This window comes from Austrofundulus limnaeus, unplaced genomic scaffold (genome assembly GCF_001266775.1).
Source record: "Austrofundulus limnaeus strain Quisiro unplaced genomic scaffold, Austrofundulus_limnaeus-1.0 Scaffold74, whole genome shotgun sequence".
NCBI classification, from domain to species: domain Eukaryota; kingdom Metazoa; phylum Chordata; class Actinopteri; order Cyprinodontiformes; family Rivulidae; genus Austrofundulus; species Austrofundulus limnaeus.
The window spans coordinates 313609-337276 of record NW_013952476.1 but is presented as its reverse complement, the minus strand read 5'-3'; the positions used below and the strand labels follow the sequence as shown (position 1 = coordinate 337276).

General features: G+C 38.9%; 1 protein-coding gene across 2 annotated transcripts in view; it reads right to left on the bottom strand.

Annotated features, from left to right (window-relative positions):
• The window catches only part of vps13b (vacuolar protein sorting 13 homolog B), a 394105-nt gene that overhangs the window by 214485 nt on the left and 155952 nt on the right, over positions 1 to 23668 (bottom strand). For both annotated transcript variants that reach the window (XM_014010833.1, XM_014010832.1), the window contains exon 22: positions 11547 to 11680. In XM_014010833.1, coding sequence (XP_013866287.1) covers positions 11547 to 11680 — 134 coding nt within the window. The remainder of the gene's footprint in view (positions 1 to 11546; positions 11681 to 23668) is intronic.

Sequence of the window (23668 nt, the reverse complement as noted above, 5' to 3'; positions counted from 1 at the left end):
AATCCACAGCCTCTTTTTTTCCGGTCTTCCCGGTCTACCAAGGACCCGGCCCTCCGAGACCGGGGAGTCTGGGTCCTCCGGAGGACCCGTCCTGTCGTTTTGGACACAGCCAATGTATAGGTTCAGAACTCCATCTTCAGCTTAGGCATCTTCTGTGTTGGACAAGATTTTTTCTTCTTCTGCTACCTTTCATTTGATTTATGATTTGTATTTTTTTAAAATTTATGTTGTTGATTTTTAAAGAAAATGAATAAACTTAACTAAACCTGCTCATAAGTTGTCTAAAACGTTAGTGTGACAGGGCCAGTAAGTTTAGGAACTATGGCTAAATGATTCAGATCCAAGCTGCCATATGAAAGATAAAAAGTTATGCAGTTTAACTATAGCAAATCCAAAACTTTAGGAAATGTACCACTATCTCTTCTACAAATCAGTTGATGTACTTTTAAACTATTTGTATAAAGAATAAAAATTTGGCACGCCATCCTGTTTTTACTTGCTCTTTACTACAATGTGATCATCTTTACAGCGGCCTTTTTTTCTGAGCCATTACTCTTAGGTCATTTTAATCTGATAAAACAAATGTTAAACCCTGTGTAAACTCCTAAAAAGTATTGTCAGCAGCACAAATGTTTTGGTGCACAGCACTCACAGCACTAAATGCATTTACTGACAGCGTGGTGTAACTGAACCCAGGCAGCAAAGTCCATGTGTGACATTTGTTCTGTGGGGCTGTGGACATATCCGCTCTTAGACTTATTGTTTTCATATCACAGCAGGGAAGAGAACTTTGGATGTCCCAGCTTTGCAGAGCATGAACTCTGTGGGTCAAGATCACCCCTCTGTGGAGAGACCCCACAACTTGGGAAGCACACATTTTTCTCTCATTTTCTCCACACACAATAAGCAAAACATGACACACAGGAAATCACCAGGAGATAGAGAATAGGAAATTAGAAACACCCTCCCAGCATCCCCAGTGAAAACATTTGCAACTCTGGAGCACAAACCCCTTAGTGGTGAGATCGGCAGCAAACGGAAAACACAGCCTTTTGTTATACAAACCTGATACCATTCCAAATGTAATCTTCCTGTCCATGCACCAGACAGGACACTGCGTTTCCTAAGTGGCCGGTTCAATGAACAGAAGGTTCATAAACCAACCCCCAACTCAACCCACCCACAGTTAACCTTTGTGCTCCTGTTTTCCTTTTTATATCTTCCTGCATTTTCTGCTTTGTCCAAAAACACATTTGGAAAAAGAGAGTGTAATATAAACAGTTTCTCCCTGTAAATTAACATGATTAATGTGTATACCTGAAGATGACACCATTCAGATGTGCATTGTGGTGCACACATGTACACACAAGGTTTTGGCTTTAGCCTCAGAAAGCAGCTTTCCATCATAATATCCATGAGAAAAACATTTAGGCATGATGCATCCTGACAACAGATAAGCTTGGTCTCACCCACATGCCACCACAAGCAATAAGCTCGTGGCCTGGCACAGCAGAATAGCCAGGCAGCCAGCCATCCCTGTGGCCATGCATTCCTTTCTTCTAACACTGCTTACAGAAGCTGACAAGCTCTGGAGGTCTCCTCGGCCGAGGTGGAAATCTGCAAAAATAAACGCTTTAGGTGACATGAAGGCTTTGTTTGTTTCTGCTGGCCCAACTGTTTGTGTTAGCGCGGTGGGTTAATTGCAACTTTGATCGCTGCGTTTATTGATCCAACAGTGGCCCTAGGAGTGCGGCTGGCCAGGCCTTCCTCACCTACTCCCACCATCTATCCTAAACAATCCCCCTCTCTCCCCTCCCCACCTCCACCACCCATGCTTGGAGAGCCAATACAGACAGGGTCTGACGGGGTGACCACACCAAACTGAGCCCGAGAACAGACTTGATGTGGCAGCTGCTGTTAAGCTGAGCAGGACCCATGATTTATTAGATGGAATCTCTTAGTTGAGAAGGACAGACAGTTACTTGCGAATAAGGTGGAATAATGGAATATTACCACTGGAATCAGCCAGTTAGACTCAAACGTTCACATACAAAGCCAGTGGGACAAATGTTTGGCAACATATTAAAAATAGAGGCTTGGTTTGGATTATCTGTAATAGTGAAGTTGCCAGAAAATTTTGCTTTTTGCTGTCTGAAGAGAGTAAAGGTGGCTGTGATTATGTTATACTGTATGTAAAACAGGCCAGTTTGGATCAAATGGTGATGGACTGCAGATGCAAAAACGGTTTATGAGCTACCTGGCAAATTTTCACCACAACTGATTTATGTGCTGTAACCATACGACACCGTCCAAACTGAGCTGCTCGAAATCCCAACTGATGTGTTTTAACCAATGTTTGGCTTTACTTCCACTTCTGTCCCCAGGACAAAGGGTGAATACTCTTACAATGTAATTATATTCCAGACACAATCTGAAAATGAGAGCTTGAACTAGTCATTATTTCTATGCAACTATTTTACAACATGATGATCTAAGAAATGTTAGTTTCTCACAGCTCTAAAAGAAAAATGCAGGGGTGTCTAAGGAATTCACCCGCTAATGAAAATCAGCTCCAAGTTTTTGTGATTCAAGAGGTAACAGACATGAGAGAATCTTGGTAAGCACTTTTCCAGTGCAGCCTGTTCAGAGGGTCACATGTGCACTTCTATAATGGCTGTGAAGTCATCAGTGTATTGACACAACAGCAGATAATGGAATGGGATTTGTGGCCACACATGGACATTAACACACCCATTAACGTGCATCTGCACTGACATTCATCCAGAAATTCAGAGTTCTCATTGGGTAAGCTCCAAAAGGCATCTATTATTACATCATTGGGTCCTAATTTAGATCGGGCAAGGCAAGAGAGGTAAATAATATCACAATCCACTTTATTTGAATATTTCATATTCAATCATTTTGGAATATATTTTACACTTTTATGATTTCATTCTCTATTTCTCATTTTATCCCATTTGCAAGTCTTCATTTTTGCTATGTTTTTGTTAAACAATAATGGGAAGGAAGTTGTAATGAAAAGTGAATTTTCTGGTTCTATAAGCTTTTAACAGAGAAAAAGCATTGCTTATTTTGGCCTAATTGAAATAAAGAATTAAAGAAGAGAGTCTAGAGTTTCAAGAGTGATCAATGACAGAATGATGGCAGTAAAGGTCAAAGAAAAGGTTTACAAGAGACTCAGTGAACAGCTGTGTTGTATGGTTTGAAGACAGAGACAYGGACAAAACAACAGGAGACAGAACTGGAAGTGTCAGAGCTGAAGATGTTGAGGTTCCCCTGCAAAGGGACATGGATGGAGAAGATTAGAGGTACAGCACAAGCTGAAGGACTTAGAGACCAGACTGAGATGGTTTGGACCATGTCTAGAGGAGGGAGTCATCATTTTTGCTTTATATTATTATTATTTTATTATGGCCTAGTAGGGAGTGCTGTTGGCTCTCATTAAGAAGGTTGCCTGACTGAAACCCAGCTAGGGACCTTTCTGGGCAGAGTTTGTATTTTTCTTCTGTACACCCATGGGTTTTCTTTGGGTACTCCTGTTTCCTTGCACAAACCAAACACATACACGTTAGACTAACTGGTAACTTTAAATTACCTCTGGGTGTGATTAAGAATGTGATGGGTTGTGTGGCCTGTCCAGTGACCGCTGGACATGAGTACCAGTGACCACCCCCCCTCCCCACCGTGACCCAGAAAATGATAAAGCAAGATAATTGATAAATGGATAACTGTGTTGAATCTATTTCTATTTCAACAAGCATATTTTCTCAGAGGGGTTTATCTCCATAAACAGGTATGAAGATAACTTGAGCACAGAAACCAGAGTAAAATTAAGACTGAAGTAATGACCAAAACTTTGTTAAAATGAGGACATCATATTTTGAGAGAAGATCAAAATTTGAAACTGACGCAGCAGCATATTCTGGAGTGTTGAAAAAGATGATTTGGAATTGAAATTAGAATTGGATCTGAAAGACAATGATGGAGAGGTGTTGAACAGAGGGATGATAGGATGAAGGGGAAAGGCTGAGGATGAAGTAATGGGCCTGCACAAGGCACTCCAGCAGAGGGTCAGATCTTTTTCATGGAAACCATCTGGACACTCGATCTGAGCCACACCAAACATGCAGTGCACATGATTCTGCACTCTGTCTCTTACTTTCCTTTGCCTTCAAACTATTTTTTAATCTTTTTTCCCCTTCCTTGCACTCTCCTTTGCTTCCTACCCTCATTCTCCCTTCATTCACTTTACCTTTTCAACCTCTCTGCTTTTTCCTCTTTATTCTCACTCAAAAAATATCTTACTCATTAATGCATGGCAGCTGCTGAGAGCAGTGTTACTTCATTTTTCCATGGCAACGGTCTCTCTGTTGCAGCAGATTTGATTTCAGTTTTGGTAGCAACGAGCTCCTTTGCCAACGCTGAACACATTAATGTGTTAAATAGAAGGAATTATTTCAAAATTCCTGAAATAGAATCACCAATCCTGCTCAGTTGCAATTATCATCAGGGAACAAGGAGAACATGGGTGTCCTTGGGGAGAACAGGGTGGAGAAGGAACGATGACCGAATGCGAAGGGGTAAGGGTGAGCAACAGTGGGCAGAAAACTATTTTGGGAGGATGACTTGGACATAGAATGACAACAGATCCAACTAGAAAACAGGAAGGGAGTAAATAAAATTAAAATACAGGGAAAAATTTAGCACCTCCAAATCTGAGTCTATGGTCGGTTGAAAAAGTGTGGATTGCTCTCTCTGGGTTGGGGTGTAAGATTATGCCTGAAGTGTAGGAGTTCAGCTGTCTTGGGGTTTTGTTCACAGTGAGGGAAGAATGGAGCATGAGATATTTACCGGTTGGTCAACGTTCCTACCCTCGCTTATGGTTAAAAAATGTGGGTAGTGACCGAAAATACAAGATTGCAGATACAAAAGGTTGAAATGATTTTTCTCCACAGGGTAGCTGGACTATCCCGTAAAGATAAGGTGAGAAATTCAGTTCTCCAGGAGAGACTCAGAAGTGCCAATGCTCTTTCAAATCCAGAGTAGCCAGTTTAGGTGGTTCGGGCAACTGTTAAACATGCCTCCCTAGGGAGGTGTTCCAGGCATATCTGACTGGGAAGAGACCCAGAGGAAGACTGAGGACATGTTGGAGAGACCTTAGCCCCGTTTCCATTGCCTCTATCCAGGAAGAGTTTGTTGAAGAGTTTCCAAGTTCTGCCTCAGCTCAGACAATCCAAGGGCAGCAGTCTATGGAAGTCAAAATCATAGGTGCAAAATACTCTGTTCTACCCACTTAGAACCACCTCAGAGGTGGTTCTGAAAGCATAGTTGGAACCAGAATTTGAGACACATTTGGCCAAGGCTGAACCAAGAAAAACTGTGTACAGGCACACCAATGGAGAAAGGCCTTGTGTCTCTTGTCTGGCTTGGGAACGTCTTGGAATCCTCCCAGAAGAACTGGAAGATGTATCTAGGGAAAGAGAGGTCTGGGCCTCCCGGCTCAAACTGCTGCCCCCAATTCGTAATCAGACATAACTCTTTGAGTTTACCACCAGTTCAAAGCTTGYTTTTATGAAGTTTATTAAATAAACAAAAAATAGGCATGATATGTCACCCTGCTTGCTGAAAAGACACAAGGGCTACGTTCACACTGCAGGTCTTAATGCTCAATTACTATTTTTTGAAAAAATCCTATCTTTTTTTGTGTGAACGTTCACATTACATTTTAAATGCGACCTGCATCAGACTCCAGTGTGAACGCTACACAGCACTGATGTGACATGTATGCGCAGTAAAGACGTCTCGTCTCAGCCGGCGTGTTTGTTTACACAGTTAGCATGGATGCTACTTTTTGCACATCGAATCTGAAGCTGTTGTTTAATCTCAGAGCCGATTAAATAATTATCTGACATGCTTGTTTAGTTCAGTGTTTATATCTGAACCTGCCTCTGACCGGGATGCTCCAGTGAAACTTTTTATTTTTGAACAAACGAGCTGGAAATAAACTAAGTATCGACTGAGTAACTTTGGGATTGATTTTTTTTTTTTCTTTTTGGGATTGATATGCTTCACGACCGAGGCTGGACTACATGGAAAATTAAAAGTAAAAAGATGAAGCAACTGGACTTSTGTTTTGGAGCTGTAAACATATGGAGCTAATGATTTAAACAACATGACTTGAAGTTAGTGTCTTATTGATCCTTCACCYCACCTCCCTGATGAAAAAGTTGGATGGAATGCAACATGAGCGTTCACACTGCAGTCACTTTGAAAACGTCAGATTTGTATCCAGTTTAAAAGCACATACTGAAACGGCCAGGGTCGGATTTGAAAAAATTGGATTTGTCGCGTTAAGACTGTCATAAAAAAATCAGATATGGGTCAGATGGGGCAAAAAAATTGGATTTGGGTCACATTTGCCTGCAGTGTGAACGTAGCCAAAGGGTTTTAAACTCGGGCAGTAGAGATACTGCAGATTTGTGTAGTTTCTCATTCATCCAGGTAACAGCAATCCTACATCTGAAGAAAGGAACTCTCTTTTGGTGACAGTAAGCTATTCTGAAGAGAGAAAACAGATGGCTGTAGAGGAATGAAGGAAGCAATTTACACTGAACAGAAGATATGTACTGTAAACAGAAGGATCCAACACCTATAATGCAGCCWTGACTCTCCAAACCAGTTAGCTTCACAATCATTCACACCTTTATCCATGAGACCAAAACACTCCATATGTTGACCTTTTTGTTAAACATCTTAACTCTTAGAATAGACAGGGGAATTAGACATTCATGGGACTACCACAACCATTTTATTGTGACTCCAATTATAACCTTGTATTGCTCCGTCCCCTTCATCTTTTGCATTAACCGACTTGTGACAACTTTCAGTTCTATGTTTCCATTGTTTGCAAACAAACAATACTATGAAGAAAAAYAATTAATAAAATAAAAGGGGAACATTCATCAGTGATGGTGCAATAATAAAATAGTTTGTAGATGATCTAAGGACAGTTTTGTTTGTAATTATCCTATTAACTGGTACCTGATATGTCATTCCTTCAGAGACATGTTAATCTGCAGTTGTTTCATTCAGATGGCTCAGCAATCAACATATAAAATCCTTGTTTTATGTCTAATCAGAAGCCATTACTTTGTCTTAAGATTTTTGAAGATGTTAGTTTATTGTCTTGTGTTGCATCCTCAATGATTTTTTTGAAAGTCAATAGAAAATACACTGAATAAATACACCGAGACAGACAGAAATATACTGTATTTGAATTAATAGAAGACCCGGGGATCAGGGTAATTTCTGTGCTAATCCACTGATTATGATGCAATCTGTAACTCAACCAAGCATGACAATAGCATAAGATTACAAATACAATCTACATTTTCAGCTACTTTTCTGGTTTTAAAATGTCATAACACTACATAAGCTTTAATAAAGTATAAACAAAGTATAAAGGCTTGTGGTGACAAATGATCATCATTGCACTTTAGCCCAGAACTATATATATACATTTATATATATTCCAATTGTTTATACAGTTAAGATCACATTTCCCAAATCTGTCGAAAGAGCTAAAAGCAGYCTGATTTGCCACTGAATAATAAATACTTCTGGAATGTTAAATTTGCCAGAGTTAAGAAAACCCATTTCTCTCAAGCGCTCCTGTTCCTCTACCTCCTGTTAAAGACAAATAGAAAAGACTCACAGGGTAAAATTGGCACATGTGAGGCAGCATCGCGAGCCGCCAGGTATTATGTTTACACCACAGTAAAATAAATGGAGTGGGTTGAGTTTAGGGATATYCAAAACCTGGAATACCAGCTGTTGGGTTGTTCGGTTTGGTTCGCTTCCACTCCCATGTCAACAGAACAGAGTGTTTCCTAATTAYGGCTGCAGTTCGTGATGTGGTCGTAGTCACACAGCTTAAGGGGACAGAGGAAAGTGGAAGCAATGACGGCCTTAGCAAACTTTTTAGTAGGTTGAGTTACTTTAATGAAACTACTGTAAACAGATCAACAGACTGACACTGGATCTCGGTACTAAAGTATTACAATTCACTTGTCACACTTTCACGTTTGACTGATGTCAACTGTGTGATCATAGCAAAAAATAAAAYAAAAACAGGAAATTTCAGGAATGGTTGTTATACTTACRTCCTAATTTGTTTAAATGCACCAATAACTTAGCATTAAAAGTTATTTAGTTGTACTTAAACTGAAMAACAGAGCATCCATGTTTCCTTGAATAAGCTCACTGAAAACTATTCTGCATTTGTGAGAACTTGACACAAAGAGCTCAACACTAAAAAGAGACAACACTCAATTTAAAACAGTTCATCTGCAAAATAAATTGATTTGGGGTTACTTTTAAGGTCATTATGATCCCAATAAAAATCATTTGACATCATCATAAGTGTGAATTAAAAATAATTACCAAGACTGTACTCATTTACTTTTAAATGCATCTATAATATAATTTTGTTGCAGCATTCAAAATGAAAAATTATAACAAGCATTTAATGCTTGTACAGTGTCAACAGTTTGTCAAATCAAACAAATCAACAAGGTTTTTATGAGTTCCATTCAGTAATGTATTCCACAGGATCTCTGCATGCATAAAAACACACACGTGTTCATGCACATTTTGTGCGGCTTTAGCATCAAATACACRCCAGTCAAAGAGCCATCAGCACCTTTGCTTCAGATGGGGCTGGTTGTGTTGTGGTTTCTGCTAACTGATCCAGTCAAGATGCAGGAAGCAGACAAACAATAGGATCTCTTCACAGTTTGACTTTTAAACAGACAGAAAGGCAGGTCTCCCCTCAGTTAGCCTGCCAACTAGAAATTCAACTTGTCACAAAGAACATTTTGATCTGATACATGCATACATATTGTAYGCAAAACAGGCAAATAAACTAACAATATTTTATGTTTAATAATGACACAAACAGGGATGGTGAATGTAAAGTTTTTAAATGGGACATWTCATGCAAAATCCACRTTTTAGCCATTACATACATTTTGTTGTGTACTTGGAGTCTCTAGGAGGCAGAAAAGTTGAATTTAGWCTCTCCTGATGCTGCAAAGATTTCTTCATATTCTACATCATACGTCATATTTTCATCCCAGGGTTTCCCGCAGTGCATTTTAAGCCTGGCTGGGAGGCAGGTCAAGCCTGGTGGGCCGCCAGGCTTTACCTGCCTCCCCGCCAGGCTTTAACACTGCCAAATCAATTTATAATGTGCATTTGTTGTGATTTTTTTCCTTAGTAAACCTCAAAAAACAAATTTCGTTTTTGGTTTTTATTCATTTAAAGGGCCAACATTATGTGTTTCTCAGGCATATATTTAAATACTATACCATAATAAAGTATCTATGCCACCTTTAGCTGTTATTGAAATGCTGTTTTTAAGTTTAAATAGAAAATAAACTTATCTTCTCATCACTTCCTCTTCTACACGCCTTGTAATTGGCCTCTGTCTCTTTAAGAACCTCCTTCTGCTTCTGATCCGTCCCGTTTGGGGGGGGGGCTGTTCGCACGTGGGGGGGCTCGTGCGTGCAGGGTTTGCGTGTGCGCTATGATGCGGTTTACTTGGCATCTAAAAATACATTTCCTCAAAGGTAGTTTTAATCTGAAAAGAGCTTCACTGAGTGAGAACTAATGTTGAGAGCTCAGCAGACAGTTAGGTTTCAGTTTCACTTTGACCCAAGAGCCTGCAGCAGTCATGGGTGGGGTGTGTGGGGAGGGGGAAGGGGGTGTGCTCTGCCATGAGGAAGTTCGGCTTAAACAAGTCCCAGGGGCATTTCTGGCCCCCACCTGTCGTTTTGCTCCTCAGCATGGCTTCCTAAAAACGCTGCAGGATTTCTCAAACATGCATGAATGAGTCAAAACAAGGCTTTGGGCATGTTTTTTTATGAGATTATAACATCATAAAACTCAAAAAAGTTGATTTTACATGATATTGCCCCTTTAAAACTAATAATGCACTATATTAATATGCAGTACATTTTAAATAACTGCCAGCTTAAAGTCAAATTTTCAAATTTCCTGTCTATTTTAGCATTTTTTTTAACAAAAACATAGTGGGCCGCTGGTGAGCTGCCAAAGCAGCCCTACCACCGGGCTTAGCTGGTTTTCTGGGGGAAACCCTGCAACCCATTCAGTTTTTTTTTATTTTGTATGATGCCTTCGTAACTATTAAATCACGTTATTTGTGATGGAACTTCTAAATAAGGTCTGGACTTACCAACTACAGGTGGTCTTCACTCTCCTCTGACTCTGGCTCCAACATGTAAGGCTGGATGGACAAGTCTTCACTGGTTCACATATTTTAATTTATTATGACCCCTGCACACGAAGCGTAAGCAGGAGTCATATTGTTTTCGCACTGTTTATTTTTTTTCTTTTCGTTTATTTTTTTTCTCAGTGATTTTTGGTCAACCGTACCACAAAAAYGGCTGCACCGGTCAATATGAAATTTGGCAGGACTGTAGATGAGTCTGACCTACACTGCGCCAGCCAACGGTTTTACAATAGACCCCATATTTGAGGAGGTGGCTCCTTTCAAAGGGGGAGGRGGGTGTCTGGACATGCAAAAATGTTTATAACTCAGAAACTGTTCAACATAGAAGCTTCAGATTTCTTGTTGTTGTTTAGCTCTGATGAAGCTCTATCCATCAGGCCCACCAATCAGTGCCCCCCACCCCCCAGACCCCCAATTTATCTGAAAAAGGGGTATGGTTATAGCTCAAAAACTATTAAACATAGGAGGTTCAGATTTCTTTGGCTGTTTAGCTCTGATGAGGGGCTATTCATCAGGTCCAACCCCCGCCAAAAGAAAAAAGACCCCCACCCAAACCACTACAATTTTGGGATGCACCTAGTAGCATGACATCTATTAGGAATAAAGACTTGTGAGTTCTGGTGCATTTGAGCATGCGGGGGTTATTATGTTACCGCTATGCGGTATCTAGTTTGTAAATAAAATGCTTCTGCGCAGTCATATAAACCCCTCTATCAAACTAGAATGGACTGGTCTGGAAGCTGGAGGGGGGYGAGGTGTGAAGCGCCTTGTTTGTATTTAAAGAGACAGCCTCAAGACGAGTTGATCTGAGACACACCTCAGAAAAGGGGTGAAAGAGGGGCTTGTGGAGTTACARTAAGGAGGAATTCAGACCAAAGCTTGGAGTTCCACTTTATATAGACCCCAACTAAAGGATTTACATGTGAAAGAGGATGATTTATAAGCATATCCATTATAAACCTGATTGAGAATTGAGGTTGTGTGCAGTTGCTTTAACCAGGATTATATATATATATATATATATATATATATAATTTTTTTTTTGACCGTTGTTTGATTTGTTATTTTATCGTACAAGGTTTAACCACTGGGCCACTCTACTAAGAAATACTGTCAAACCTTTTGGTTCTCTGATTTATGTTGAAACTGAAGAACTGCGAACTAAAATGACTGCCATAGAAAAATAAATAGAGTTCAGAGTAAAGATCAGTACCTGTAGAGTAAGTCGTTTCACAGCATCCCAAGCATGAGTGAAGAGATCCTTCATTCGCTCCTCTGAGGAAGCCCATGGCTCCTCTGCAGGCGTGTCAGGCATCACCTTCATTAAAACGGACAGGGGACGTGATTCTGTAAGAAAAAAGAAAGAAAGAAAGAAAAGGGAGGGAAAAAAAACAAAACCAATAAGGACTCAGAGAAACTTGGATTCAAACTTCCTTTCAGAAGTCAAACTTTTGAGCATGGACCACTGCATGGTCCCAGCACTGATGTCAGATTTGTTGAAATATTTAGCCTACTGCTAAAGAAACCTCTTCACCACAGAAATAATGTAGCACCCTGTAAAGTCTTAAACAAAATCAATATTATATTAACATAAGGAAATGTACTGTCCTGCCTTTATCCTTTATTTAACCCTCTTCAAAGCTCCCTGTTATTTTCATTTGCTGTACAGTATCCTGTTATATGATGTTTAAACGACACTTCATCGAGGTGATGTAATGTTGGCAGTGGCACTCAGGTTTCTTGTCTCTCTATAGTGGAAGAGGGAACTGTGAGAACTGGGAGAAAGTGTGTGCATGTGCACACACATACCGCTCTAGACATGATCTGTCCTTGTGCCTGCTGTGGTCCAGACGAAGGCTGATTGTCTGTGCTGACACTCATGGCAACAGAGATCACACAGCAACAAACATACACAGTTCATTTATAAATGAACTATATGAAACCGGGGGTCAAAACATGCCTCCAGTGTTTCACAGACAGCTCTCAGAAGGGCAGGATGATAACGAGTGTAGGAAATGTACATAAACTAGTTAACCTGAGGTCTGAGAATGTTAAAGCCATTCTCTGTTCTGTCCTGCTCAGCAGCTCCATCATGCAGTTGTAATGAAATCACAATAACGTTAAACAGTTACAGCCTCCTCTGACTCCACGCTCCAAGATAATATCAAATGGACTGGAACAGCAACACTGGGGTGTTAGGACAGGTTGCTAGGACAAAAGGAAAAGAGTGATTAATTACTTTGCACAGCCAAAAAGGCAAAGACAATACCTTAATGCTTTTGCCTGTCTGTCTGTTACCCAAATACCTTATGAACCACTGCGCCAGTTTTAAAGAAACTTGCAGAATGTAATCATTAAAGGGGAGTATTATGCAAAATCTACTTTTTAGAGCTTTATATCGTGTTATCATGTCTTTCCCTCATCCAAAACATACCCAGAGTGTTGCTTTGACTCATTCATGCATGTTTGAGAAATCCATGAATCTCCTGTAGTCATGTGGAGCTGCCTAAACACTTGCTGGTACAAAGCTCCGCCTATTTGTACAAAGCTCCTCCCTGGAGCTCAGTCTGCAGCTGAGCTCCTGCCCCACAGAGCACCCCTCCCCTGAAGCATTGTTGTGAAGATGTGCTGAAGTGGGAATGTCAGAAACACAACACAACAGTGGTTGTGGTATGTGCCTGGAAAATACACAATACCCCCCAACTAAAATAAAAAGCTACACCTTCATCCATAAAATGTTTAAGATTTGGAATCGACACACTTTCTCAGTGCTGACAGAATGAACAAGATCTTTGTTTAAAATTTGTCATAAAGCATTTGATGTCAATTGTTTATCCATTTGTTTATAAATTCATGAAAATTTTCCCTGAATTTATAAACAGACTGTAATGAAACATTTAGGAAATTATGAGTGGGTGTTTATCTGCAACATGAACCTTGGGAACAAACCTACGTCAAGATGGTCACAAAATACTTTAGAAAACAGGAAAACTGCTTTAATCTAGTTAATTTTTCAGATAATGTGTTAAAATATGGTGTGGTTGTATGTAGCTAAGTTTACTTGGATATAAGTGATCGGATTAAATGCATCATGTAAACACACCATTCGGATTATTCTGATCCGATTCTGCTCGTTCAGAATGAATTTGTAATCTGAATGAGAGAGGTGGTTTATGCTGACTGATAATCCCAACAGCGTGCATGTAAACACTTAATCTGATCATCTTGTTCTGATTGTGGAAAACTAACCTGACTGCGCATGTCTGACTTTTATCCATCGATTTCTGCTCTTTTGTGGTGGGAGGGACAGCAGAGCTATAGTTTACAGTGGCACAGAACTTTTCCTGCCATTTTCTCATTCAATAAGGACGATAAACAACATGCGCTCCTTTGCCCAAAAGAAAATTAAAAATCTGTGCATCACCTGTAGCTCAGCCAGGGAGTGTAGAAATGTCTTCACTTTAATTCAAACCTGTTGTGGGTCCATTCTGGGTGCTCAGAAGACGTTTATGTTTATCACCAAAGTAGAACTTCTTCTTCTGCATTTTTTAAGGGAAAGTTGACAACTCTGTGCATGTCAGTGCTTCTATTCTGAATAAAAGACCGGTGCATGTATACGCTCGTCATGATCGGATTGTGCCCATGTAAATGACAGATTCAGATTATTTAATTTGAATACATTTCAATCCGATCAAAGAATTTTGTGCATGTAAACATAGCTTCTGAGAGTCATACACAGCACATCCTAAGTGCTACTCTTTGCAAAAGATCTTTATTTTTATTTATGTATTTATTTATTCATTTATTTAAAAAACATAAATTCACATAAAACAATAAAAATATGCTACTATCTCTGACTTCAGCTATGTTGTCTGATATGACCTCTCACAATATTTCATACAACTGTGCTTACAATTATTCTTGAGGTTTGCCCAAAACTGCTACAATGCTGTGATTTCTCAGATGTGATCCTAGTTTAAACTTTTGGCAATAAAAGCAGCAGGTAATATTCAAGGTTTTTTTTCTGCATTCAGAGTTGCTGGGGAAATCCATGTCAAACTTGTGTACAGTTTGTGTGTTTAGCACATGCATGAATGCAGATGAGAGACTAAGAGTACAGATGTATGGTCATGTGTATGAATTAAAGGAAAGCAGACTGCAGGTCCAGACCACTGTGTTTTCTCACGCTCAGCAGCCAGGTGCATTTGGAAATAGGGGACAATAAAATAGACTATTTGTCATAATAAGCACTCACAATTGGAAGTTTGAGGTTTTCCAATTAACCTATTCCTTGAGTATTCCTCGTTATCTATATTCTCTGTGCTTTTACATGACTGTTTTTTCTTTTTTACAAAACACCTGCAAAGTAAATGAAGGCAAAACTGAATTTGACAGGACAGATTTAGTTTCATGGACTGTTTTTTCACAGAGTAAAGTGCAGAGTGTGCTGCACTGATGGCAGTATAATGTCAATAGAAATTTGTTTTAGAACAGTGTGTGATTTTTGGAATTCTGTTCGTCAAAGTGCATTACGAAGCCATTTCCTTTTCAGGTCTGCCTGAGATTCAGACGTACAGTATGTGCCAGAGCTCAATGGCTACTGATCTCCGCCAGGAGGTCCAGTTGTCCAGAAAACATAAATATTACTCTAAGGATAGTTTATGTCCTTGTATGTGCTATTATGATAACAAAATGCAAATTGTGCTAACAAATTCACTTGGTAAGCAAGATTTCCATTCCACTGGTGATAATGTCTTAGGGCTAAATCGTACTCATCTCTCTTCATACACCCATGTCTGCCTAAGTACCATCATACATCATGTCAGGAAGCACAAAACAAACTCCCTTTAAGTGTACACAAATACCCCTGTCAACAATTAAAAATCATCACTATACCAAAAAAATATACATGCACACCCTACCAGTCATCACAGAGGAAATACTAAAGTAAATAAAGACATCATTTTGAGTTTCAGAAAAGCCAATTCTGGTCACTCATACATGCTTGAGTCATATTCTTTCAAGAAATAAAAATCTATTACACACCACTAGTGTGCTAGGAGGAGGGAGGTGTAGGTTTTACATGACTAAAAACTGGGATCTATTTAACTGTGTCCATGTGCATTTTGAAGGGAAAAACTGAGGTTAAATAAACAGTAACAAAGATCTGTCATATTTTCTGGGCTATAAGTTTCTTTTTTTTTTTTCCATAGTTTAGCTAGTACTGCAACTTATAGTTCAGAGTGATGCATATGTGATTTTTTTACTCGACATGATGCATTTTTTGACTGATGTGTTTAGTTCATACTGATCTACATAAACGAAGGAGTAAACATTACTGCCTGCAGCCCTGAAAGGATGCTCAAGGCTTACTATGATAAACTACAATATTTGTTGTTTTGCTACTTGTTATAAAAATTAGCAGAAGAAAGAAAGTTTGAAGTGAATGAGATACTTGTGAGGGACTGGTAAAAAGCAGTCTGTTTGCTTTATGGAATGTATTTTCATTTTATTTGCAACACAACAATATTGGACTACACTAAACTTGAAGGAAAAGTACAGAAGACGGTTTTGCGTCATTAATCAATTGTGTTATTATATATTTCTTATTAAGCTTTGATTAAATAGTAGAGTGCACACTGCTTTGAGTGACTCATGTCAGGTCATCTCAGTACTGGCTGTACTTCTTAATAGACACATTTCTTAAAACATTACTTCACACTAAACAACAGAAAGTTTTTTCATCAGATTGCAGAACTTGTGTTTAAGAATGAACTTCTTGGCAGGAAGGTCCTTCTTTATCAGTGTCATCCTTTGCCCCAGAGGGAGTGGTTTGATCAGAAGGTTGTGTATAACAGTTATGTGATTTCCTGGTTTTGGACCAAATCTCTAAGACTCAATCAGGTCTGTTTTGGTCCAGCTAATGGTTGTGAATGGCTTTATTAATTTGCAATTCAAGTCTATTCCAGTTCAAGTCTAAAGCCTGTGTTTGTCTAAATCGGTTCAGTCTTGACTACTTAGTAAAAAATAATTTCCTTACAAACCCATCTCAACTGAATATTATGCCAAATGGACAAAAGATTTCAGTAAGTTGTAATTTTTGTCTAAAACTTAGTTATTGCTCTGATCTTGGCAGAACTTGACCCAAAAAGGAACAAAATAGAAGATTACTGACCAGCATTATTCAAAAGTCTTTATAACTACTGTAAAAGTTCTTACCCAGAGAGAATCTGTTAGGTCAATCAGAAAGTATGTTAAAGTACAAGGTTGACCAAAATGATCTTAAAAATTTTCCAGGGTTCTGTTTGTAAGCCTAGTTTCAGTCTTTTTAATGAAGCTGCCATACTTTGTTATAGCGACTTGGCGCCTGTCATTTATATCAAGAGGGGAAAGAGTAAGGCAGGTCGCGAGAAAAAAAAGAGAGAACACAAATGATTTGAATTCAAATGGGCGAGAAAAATGACAAGAGGTCTCAAAGCTCTTAAACTTTTGCAAGGCTAACAAGCCTTAAGAGTCCTCTTAAAGTGGGGTTATTCCCCGTGCCTCGTGCCATCTCAGTCGTGTCCCTTTTTTCACCCTATTATTCCATTAAGCTAATACGTTGTTGGCCAACTGACCATGGATTTTTCACCCGCCTTTCCTCATCTGTTTTATTCTCATTCACCTCACCCACTTCTTTTGCCCTTCTCCTTTAACATGTAGCTGTTGTTAGCTGCCAGTTCAGTTCTCTGAATACAGTCTAGTGATGAAAAGCCCATGTCTTTGATGTACAGAGCTCAAGCATATGTCTAGAGATCACTTTAGAAAATTTAAACACCAGACCAACATTGCAATGCATTATTTTTACCATTGCCTTTCCTTTCAACAGAACACAAACAAATAAAAACAATGTGCTATCATATGTGTGATGGTGTGAAGTGATATTTAAAATGAAAATCACTGAAATTTAGGTTTCGCAAATGTTGAGGTGCACAAGGTCATTCTATTATTGTAACAGGATCAGTAAGTGTTGCATTACTATTTTAACAGTCTTCACAACAACAAAACGTCAAAGCAATAGTACATCTTTCCTGAGTGGATGAGTAACTCAGCCATAAAAACAGCCTCTTTGAAGAGTTTCAGCATTTCCGCTTGCTGACCGTTATCTTTCTGGTATGTTCCCTTTCTACAAATGGTTTACAGTGCAATGAAGTGTTGTATACTCTGTTACAGCTGTGTGCAAAGACAGCAGCGGGACTCTTTAATAAACCTACAAACCTATTTGTTTTGGATGCTCATTAGTGTTTATTTAAATATTTACATGACTCCATTTGTTAAAGCAATGTTGAAGACCCATTGAAGTCATGTTGGGGCAAGACATTTTGATACATCAAGGAATGGCTGTATAAAGTAAAGTATATATGAACATTTTGATTGACCAAATTTTCTTCCCATTCAGTTCTAGCCTGCTTCRTTGACTTTTGCTTCATGTTGCTTCACTGACATTGAAACTGTTCACACTTGAACTGCTGCACATTTTGTCAAGCTATAACCACAATATTCAAAGTATTTTATTGGAATTGTATGTGATAGACAAACACAAAGCAGTTCATTATTTTAAAAGTGGAAGGAAAAGTTCCATGTATTCATGCATTCTTTCCATTTGTTTCCATGCAGGGTCACAAGGTGGCTTACACTTGTATTTAGTGTGTAATGTAATCTCATTATAAATCCAGCTGTTCTGTGGAAGCCTCAGAAGTTTGTTTCAAAATATCAGTGATCAAACAGGATCATAAAGACCAAGGAACACACTAGGCAGGTCAGGAATAAAGCTATTGAGACGTTTCAACTAAAGTTAGCTTATAAAACAATATACAAAACCTTTAAGTTTTCACTTGGTATTTTTTAATCCATTGGTCAATAATGAAATTCTTCACATGTTGTGTCATACTATGGCTTGCAGACATCTTCTTCTCTAGTCGTGTAGAGAATAATTTTAGTGAGTTATCATATATATTGTTTGGCATGGTTGTGTCAAGGAGTTGTAGTTGAGCATGGCCCAACTACAAACCTGACGAGACATTGTTGTTTAGCCTCTGTTTAGGACTCTACAAACCTAGCCGTTATGGAAGAGTGGCAAAAAGAAAATCACTGTTGAAGAAAAGTCCCATTTGTTGTTTGTCATAAGACATGTAGGAACACAGCAAATGTGCAAAAGACTTGAGACTGGAATGGTGGTTCACCATACAGCAGGATAATGACACAAAACAATCAGTCAGAGCTCAAATGTAATGGTTTGGATAAAAGTGTATTCATGTGGTAGATTGGTCCAGTACAGTCCAGATTTAAATCCAATTGTCATCATTTTCAAATGATGTGGTTCACATTCACACTGCACTGTGCCAAACAAACCCTTTGAGTGACCTGTTCACTCTGTCACCTATGATGATGCTGCACCAAGAACCACTGAAGGAAATGACACAAAAATCTCTGAAGACAGTGAGCGCCACATTCTTCTTTACAAGTGACGTCAAATTTTAGTACGCTTTACCTTAAATGTACAGTCCATGTGCTCAGCATGAGAGGAAGTTGAGGCAGAACCACAGGGAAAGTTGTTTTTCCTTGCAAGGCGGCTGAGACAGCATGAGGCGGTGTGAACTTAGGAGCAAATCCATCTTCAGGCAGTGATGTCGAACTTATACAGATGTCCAGGAAGGTATATGAGTAACTTTATTACTATTATTACCCAGAATGCTTTGCGCTGTAGCCCACTTCCTGCATTTGAAGCAGTCTCTAGCCCCACTTGGCATTCACCAGAGTTCACTTCAACCGAGTCGAGACCTAGGTTTGTAGGTAGACCCTAGTTCGCTTTGGTAGRCATACCCAAAATTATATTTTTAGCTGGAACTGAAGTGAAAAGTGGTTCTACCAAGAAATGACTTAGGATCCTAAACTGCTCAAGCAAAATAAACTATGGACATATTTTAAAACTCCTTGACACAACCATGCCAAACAATATATATGATAACTCACTAAAATTATTCTCTACACGACTAGAGAAGATGTCTACAAGCCATAGTATGACACATGTGAAGAATTTCAGCATAATGACACGTCTTCTGTCTATGACTTGAAGAATCTTTGAAACACTGCGGGTGTGGGGGGGGGGTCACCCAAATATGGTTTCCAGTTTCCTTCTTATCCTCCATCATCTGTTGTCAGAACACCCCCCTTCAATTCTGCCTACTAATCCATGCTGCATCTGATGAACCACAACTCAACTTCAACTTCCCTCTCTGCTCATCTTACTTTAACCTCAAAACATTTACAGGGTCTAAATCTATTATCATTTGTGAAAGTGGAGATGGGATTCAAAAGGGTACATCTATTCCCCAACGACTACTCTAGTCTGGAAGTTAGTGAGACATTTGTACGGGTCCATCAGTGAGTAGAAAATGTTCTAAAACAATGAAAAGAACCACCTCCCCCTCTCGTCCCCTCCAGCCGGAAACCATTCTTTTAAAGGGAGAAGGGGTTTTTTATCCCCGTATTCCTTGTTTTTTGTGTTTTCTTTCCCACTCCAACCATCATTACCTTGATAAATTATTGACTTTACCAGAAAAATTAAACTATATAAATAACCCAACAAAGAAAATATTATCCCCTCTCAAAATCGCCCAGCAGCCAATAAAAACCTGCCTGACTTCCATCAGGCTACTTGGGCTTGGATTATAGTTATATATGACTGTACGGTTCTGCCTGACATATTCTCATTAGTTTTCTTTTTGTTTTACACTGTTTATTTCACAAAAATGTATAACATTGTCTTTCCATAATCTATCCCTTTCAGACATGAAATTGATCCTGTGTTGTTGCCTCTTGTTTTCCATCCTTTTCTAATCACTGACATCAACCTTCATTACAAAGCTTTTTTTTTTTTCAGTGCAGCAGAGCTGTGACAAACACCAGATATGATCTTATGCCTTGTAAATCAACAGTATGAACAACGCAAATCTTTCCATTTGTCTCAACTGCTTTTCAGATCTTTCAGTAAACAGGAAAATGCCATCTAATCAAACCATATGGACTACAAGCAGATGACAACAAAGAAAATAATTCTCATTTCAAACTTTAGTAAGCACAGCCAGATATATGGATGGATTTCTCGGCTCAAGTAGTATGTTTTCAGAGCGTCAGCAGCTAATTTTAGGTCTGAAAGGCAAGCCGAGTGAGATCATTACTCTGGTAGATGTTTGAAAACAATGAGAAGCTTGGGACTTGGGAGGCTCTTGATCAGAAACACAATGCTACTGCCAACAAGAACATTCATTAGGAACAAATAAAGAAAATACTTAGAGGCTAGTTTTATGTGAACCAATTTGTGGTGTAATTGTATGGGCAGACAGAAATCAACCTCAAACTGAGGAGGGAAAAGAAAGGCCTGTTTTCAAAACCATCTTTCCACGGCCTTTCTTCTGAAGGATAATCACACAAGAAGTACTGTTAACACTTCTGTAATGATGTTTCTAAGCAACACTCAAACCTGTTATTTAGTTAAATGACAAAAGTTTCATTTAGTAATAATGTTAAAACCTCAGGCTCTGCAGTTCATCTACTAGAAAGATCAGATTATAATTGAAGGGGACATATCATGCAAAATCCACTTTTTTAGCCATTAAAAACAATTCTGTTGTGAACTTGGAGACTCCAGGAGGCAGAAAAGTTTAATTCAGTGTCTCCTGGTGTTGTGTAGATATCTTTATATTCTGTTCGGTCATATTTTTCAACCTGTACAGTTCTTTCTATTCTCTATGATTTTCCGAACTATTATGTCACAGCATTTGTGATAGAACTTTTAAACAAGGTCTGGACTTACCAACTACAATTTGGTGGTCTTCAATCTCCTCTGACTCTGGGTCAGACTCTGGCTCTAATGTAAGACTGGATGGACAAGGCATCTTTTAATTCATTTGTAAATTAAATGTTTGTGCTGCTATATAGATATGAATCCTTCTATTGGGGCTGAAACAACTGGTCGACACAATCAATGATGTTGATAATAAAGAACCATTATTTACACAAATAAATGTTTGTTTGTTACTGTAATGCAATACATGAACTGCTGGGGGCAGAATCACTTCCATTGTCTGTTTACTACTGAAGAAGAGTTGGGTGCTGGGCTGCAAACCACCGAAAAAGTTGCAGCCAACTCAAAAAGCCATAATAATGGCAGAACAGAAAGTTGACAGTGTCAAAGAGGGGAAAAAAATGACGAACTTTCCAAAGTTGCCAACATTTCAATCCAATAGGATGTCAGAATGGTATATATTTACACTTTTTACACTTATATTTACACTTCTCATCAACCACAATCAAATTCACTCTATCCATGGGCTCCACGTGTCTGGATAGATTTATATTTATTAWTTTTTTTCTGAACAATGAAAAGATGGAATAAAAACAAGTCAAAGTTAAATAGAAATGAAATACTTTTTGCATTTGTAAAAAGTAAGGAGTAGAAAGTACAGATAATTGAATTAAAATGTAAGAAGTAGAAGTAAAAAGTAGTCTGAAAAAAATTATTCCACTAAAGTATAAATAACCAAAATTATTACTTAAGTAAAGTAACAAAGTATTTTTACTTAGTTACTTGACACCTCTGGAACTCGGCTTTATAAGTACTGCCTCCACATGGTGGACAAACAGGTAGGTCACATGCAAAAGAGGACCATCAGCCAAACAATAGGCCGTTAGTGCCTTGATTGGTTCTATTGTTCATAGAGGGTCATGCGGCCCATCACCTGACTGTCGTTGGGACCCTGGTTCAGACCTTTTGCTCACAGGGGGGCTGAGTCATACTTGAAATAACAGCATGTAGGAGGAAGACAACTGGATATGAAGGCCTCCACCTCTGTTTAATGGTGGACGGTTTTTCTTCACAAAGATGGCTTCCTTTACTCCTCTCTCAAACCAACATTCCTCTCTATCAAGGATGAGAACATCTTCATTCCTGAAAGAGTGACCGCTGGCCTGTAGATGAGTGTAAACTGCAGAGTCCTGACCCGACGATGTTGCTCGTCTGTGCTGGCTCATTCTTTTGAACAGTGGCTGTTTTGTTTCCCCAATGTATGACTGATCACAGTACTCCTGACACTTAACAGCATTTACTATATTACTCTGTTTTTGCTGGGGAACTGGATCTTTGGGGTGAACTAATCTTTGTCGTAACRTTTTGGGGTTTGAAAGCCACTGGGACATCATGTTTAGARAATAAACATCTCAGTTTCTCTGAAACTCCCAYCCCATACGGAATGACTACTGGTTTGGGGTCTTCATTTGCACCTGGTGGTTTGTTGGAATCCTGTTTGTGTTTCTTGTCTGCTTTCAGAAAAGCCAGTCAGGATAACCACACTGCTCCAGGGCCTGTCGTGTGTGTGACTTCTCTTTCTCTCTGGCTCCTGTGTTTGTGGGGACACTGTCTGCTCTGTGGTACAGAGTCCTGATGACTCCTAACTTATGTTTGGGTGATGGGAATCAAAATGCAAATACTGGTCTGTGTTGGGGGTTGGAAACTGGTTGCAGACTTTCCACAGATGTTCACGTATACGCATACAACACTTTCATGGCTTCAGATATATCCCCCTAAACTCACTGCCTTCACTCTGTTTTCCACCACCCCCTCCCCCTTCTTTATGCCTCTCCTATGAGCTATGTCTTGTGTAGAGGTTTTTTTTTAATGTAACCTCAAATTGTGTCCTGAAAGGACATATGTTGCATAAGACCTTTTTTTTTGTCCTCACCTGTCTTCATGTTGGCCATTTTTTTCTAATGCAAGGGTAGCAACTTTTTATGGCTGCTGCAGGATCCGGGGCACCTGTTCTCCCWTGTATGTGATTCATGTTTTTATCTCTCTCATGAGTGGGTTTTACTGAACTATAATTTCCCTTTGAGATCAATATGTACTTTTGAATTGAATTAAATTGAATTTTCTAACAGCCTCAGCCAGCTGATCTGCAACATAGGAGCTGAAACAAAATGAGAGCAGTGTAGTTCTAAACAAGCCCAYAAAGTTCTGACCAATCACACAACACATGGTTCATACCCCTGTAAGAAAAAAAGTTTTGCCTGAAGGTGCACAAAATTAAGTCTTGCAAATCTTGCAGGATCAAATGTCATATTCATTGTGCAACAATAAAAATTAGTTTGTTTTGCATTCAATAACAGCAATAAATGTAAAAAAAAATACAAATCAATTTCGGTATGTATTTTTGTTGTAGGTTTAAATTATTGCAAATTAATAAACTATCAAATGTGTAAAAATTAGATTTTTACATTGATTCTGTAATTTCTGTTAGT